Consider the following 3,202-nt stretch of genomic DNA (forward strand, 5'->3'; position numbering starts at 1 on the left):
GAGCGCCCTTGCATCCGATTGTCTCGCGGAACACGAATCTCAGCCCATCATATGGTGAATATCCGGAAACTCACAACTCTACCTCACCCAGCGGGAGAATGCGGGGATCGTAACGACCATTCTCAGCCTTGGAATACGCAGGTGGACATTATTCACGCAAACATCGGTTCGCTCGGAGCTGCAGCTGGTGCGCACGCTTATCGGATACCGATCATTATCCCAGTAAGAGCGGTTATTCACTGCTGTAATCTCCTGAGATCTACTGCGCTCCCTCGTGAAAGGTTTCCTTGTTGAGGAATCTATCTGGGGGCTGTGGAATTCAGATCCACTCCCCCTGTGAGCAGATGGGAATTTTCTTCTTGCAAACAGATCCGTCAACTCCCGATGAACGTGAGGAGTTGACTCGAGTCCTCGCCTTGAGAATATTTCGGCGCTATTGGGGGCAAAACACCGTATACCGTAAATATTCTAATAGAAGGGCTTTGAAGGGTGGTCTTCATCGACGGGCGGTCTCCAATGAACGGACTCCTTTAGGGAGGGGATCCAGGCATCCGAGTCGCGAAGGTCGCGAATTTCCCCTAGCGGGTGCTTTTTGAGAGTTTTTGGTATGCTCGCGATGAAGATTTCATCGACTGAACACAGTCTAACAGCATGATGACAATATTTGTCGATCGGCGATCGGTGAAGCCATGCAACGATCGGAGCCATGGCAAGAGATACACGAATTTTTCTCCCGACAAAGTTCAATGTGATTCGCTTCCGGTGCTCAGCAGCCTAGGAGACATCAAGAGAATCCCGCTCAGACCCGAAGCGGCGACTTCGTCAGCTCCGCGTCATCTGGAAGGCATCTGCTCAAAAGGATCGAGGAAAGATGTGAATCATCCGATTCCAATCTCATCGAAGACGGAAAAATCCAAACATTCAGGCAGTTTTGAAAATTCTATGCAGAGCGAACAAGGTGAGAAGTCGTTGGGCGACATTAAGTTTCTGGAGAAAATAAATCTTTCCTTTCCCCCAACGCTCTCCGCTCGGGAATAACCCGGCGACGATGCGCAGAAATTTCAGCCAGAGGCACAGCAGCCGTGATCAGTGAAGTTCCCCGGCAGCTTCGACCGTGTATGTTCCAGAAAACTTCCCGGGAGAACATCTGTGTCCTGACAATGTTTATGTCTTCGGATGGAGAATCCGTTGAACCTACCGGGGAAGCCCTTTGCTTGAGATCCAGACTCCTCTATAATACTTGGATTACTCCGAAGCTGTTCGAGGCTCGTGTGATTTCGTTGATCCACAGCGAATGAGATCCTTGTCCACGTTGAAGGCAAGCTGGTAGCGATGAACGCAGACAATATTTCGGCCTTCTTCGATGATTGGGCCAGTAACTTCACGGACAACACCCAATCGGAAAATGTAACGGTGGTTCCCACTGTAATTAGAGGCTCCAAACAGATAGCCGACGGCATCTGCTCTCATTTCTTCATGGGACCGAGAAGCAGGAATGTATCCCCCGCTATCGATTGGGTGCGGTCCATCGAATTCCACATACTTCTGCCGACAATCGCGGTCCTCGGATTCGTCGGCAATGCGATCAACCTCATTGTGCTACGGAGTTTCACCGGCCGGACGTTTTTCTATCTGTTCTGGCTTGCGGTGTCGGATTTGGGGACGATGATTTTTGACTCGCTGTTCTCTCTCAGCTTCTCCATCGCACCGACGAACTCTCTGATGGCTTTCTTGCAGTGCCACATGGTCCCAGCAGGTGCCGGTATATCACTCACTTGTAGTAATTTTATTGTGGTTGTCCTGACAGTCGATCGCTTTCGCGCTGTCTGCTATCCCATTGAGACTCGCGCAAAGGAGAACAATTCGCGGCCGAGGTTGAAAGTGCTCTTGTGCTTCGTCTCTGCGCTCGTTGTCTTCGGACCGAATACTTACCGGAGGAGAGTTGAGGCAGTCGTTTTCGACCTCGGGGAGCGCTCCACAATGACCACGCTGTGCTACGTGTGCCAGCGACGGCGTTTCTCGAATAACACGCTCATCACCTTCTACCGGATTTTATTGGCTGTCTTCTCGAAAATCATCCCAGTGATGATCGTCGCAACAGTGAACATCAGCATCGTTGTAGGCTTGACCAGACACCAGAGTGAGAGGTCCGCGAATCTCCACCTAGGGCCCCTTCGACAAGAGACCGCCGAGGACCGACTCAAAAAACTCATCCTGACCATCACAACGATTTTCGTAATCTGTCTCGTACCGATTGCATTCAGACAGCTGTATTACCGACAGGAACCGAACACGTTGGGCTTCGCTGTTTTTAAAGCCCTGAGTCTCGTCATGATCCATCTGAACACGGCCTGCAACTTCTACGTCTACTGTTTCTATTCGGAAGCCATAAGAAACCAGCTACGGAAAATCAGTGGACATCTTCTGAATACAGCGAAGAAGAATCTCACGAGGACAACGACGATCCTGTCGTCGACTTCCCCGAGCACGCCCAGCTCGCCCGGCACTCCGGACACCGCGATCTCATTCATCAGCTTCGACCCTTCCGTTGACAGCAAACTCTAGAGGCGCACTCCCAGCGAAGTCATCATTGAGGGTCAGCGACGAACGACTCCTTACCAGATCTCCGAGCATGCGGTGTCAGAATCACAGCATGCATTCGATCTCCCTCGAGCAGACATCGACGGTTTCGACTCTGTGAATAAATGATTTGGCTGGAGTATCTGTCTTTGCTTCTCAGGCATCGCCTCCGGAACCCCCGCGGTACGGACATTCTCGCATCGCGGTTCTGGGATAGCCCAGATCCCAGATGTATGAGGTTTATGAGATGCACATCTTGAGGGGTATGGGAGGATTTCACCTAGGAGCCTAGGGTGATCAGTATCTTTGCCCATGAGCAGGCATTACACTGAGAGCACATGGGACGACTTGAGCAGAATTGCAGAGGTCGAATCCGCAGGTGTATGCAGACAAGTCATCCTCGGCGGCACTCGAAGCTATTCTGAGCCGAAGCCCGCGCAGTCCGAGGTCGGGAGACGTTCGTCCGCAGCTCTCCGCAGGAAATTCTTGATATGTGATGCTCGTGCTGCGCGGGAGGACAGTCCGCTGACAGAAGCCATGAGGGAAAGGGATACCTAGATGTTCTATGGTTCTTCCGGTGATTCTCCAATATTTACGGTGATTTCATTCTCAACAGCACCAA

At 51.5% G+C, this 3,202-nt stretch overlaps 1 protein-coding gene across 1 annotated transcript; it reads left to right on the forward strand.

Annotated features, from left to right (window-relative positions):
- The first annotated feature begins 1,332 nt into the window (after positions 1–1,332).
- Positions 1,333–2,565, forward strand: LOC100899095 (probable G-protein coupled receptor AH9.1). Its single transcript, XM_003747949.1, has one exon. The coding sequence runs from the start codon at positions 1,333–1,335 to the stop codon at positions 2,563–2,565; it is 1,233 nt and encodes a 410-aa protein (XP_003747997.1).
- Positions 2,566–3,202: the final 637 nt, after the last annotated feature.

The sequence above is a fragment of the Galendromus occidentalis genome, unplaced genomic scaffold (genome assembly GCF_000255335.2).
Source record: "Galendromus occidentalis unplaced genomic scaffold, Mocc_1.1 scf7180000077526, whole genome shotgun sequence".
Taxonomy (NCBI): domain Eukaryota; kingdom Metazoa; phylum Arthropoda; class Arachnida; order Mesostigmata; family Phytoseiidae; genus Galendromus; species Galendromus occidentalis.

Coding starts and splice junctions, on each gene's coding strand:
- LOC100899095 (XM_003747949.1), top strand. CDS start 1,333: ATGAACGCAGACAATATTTCGGCCTTCTTCGATGATTGGGCCAGTAAC.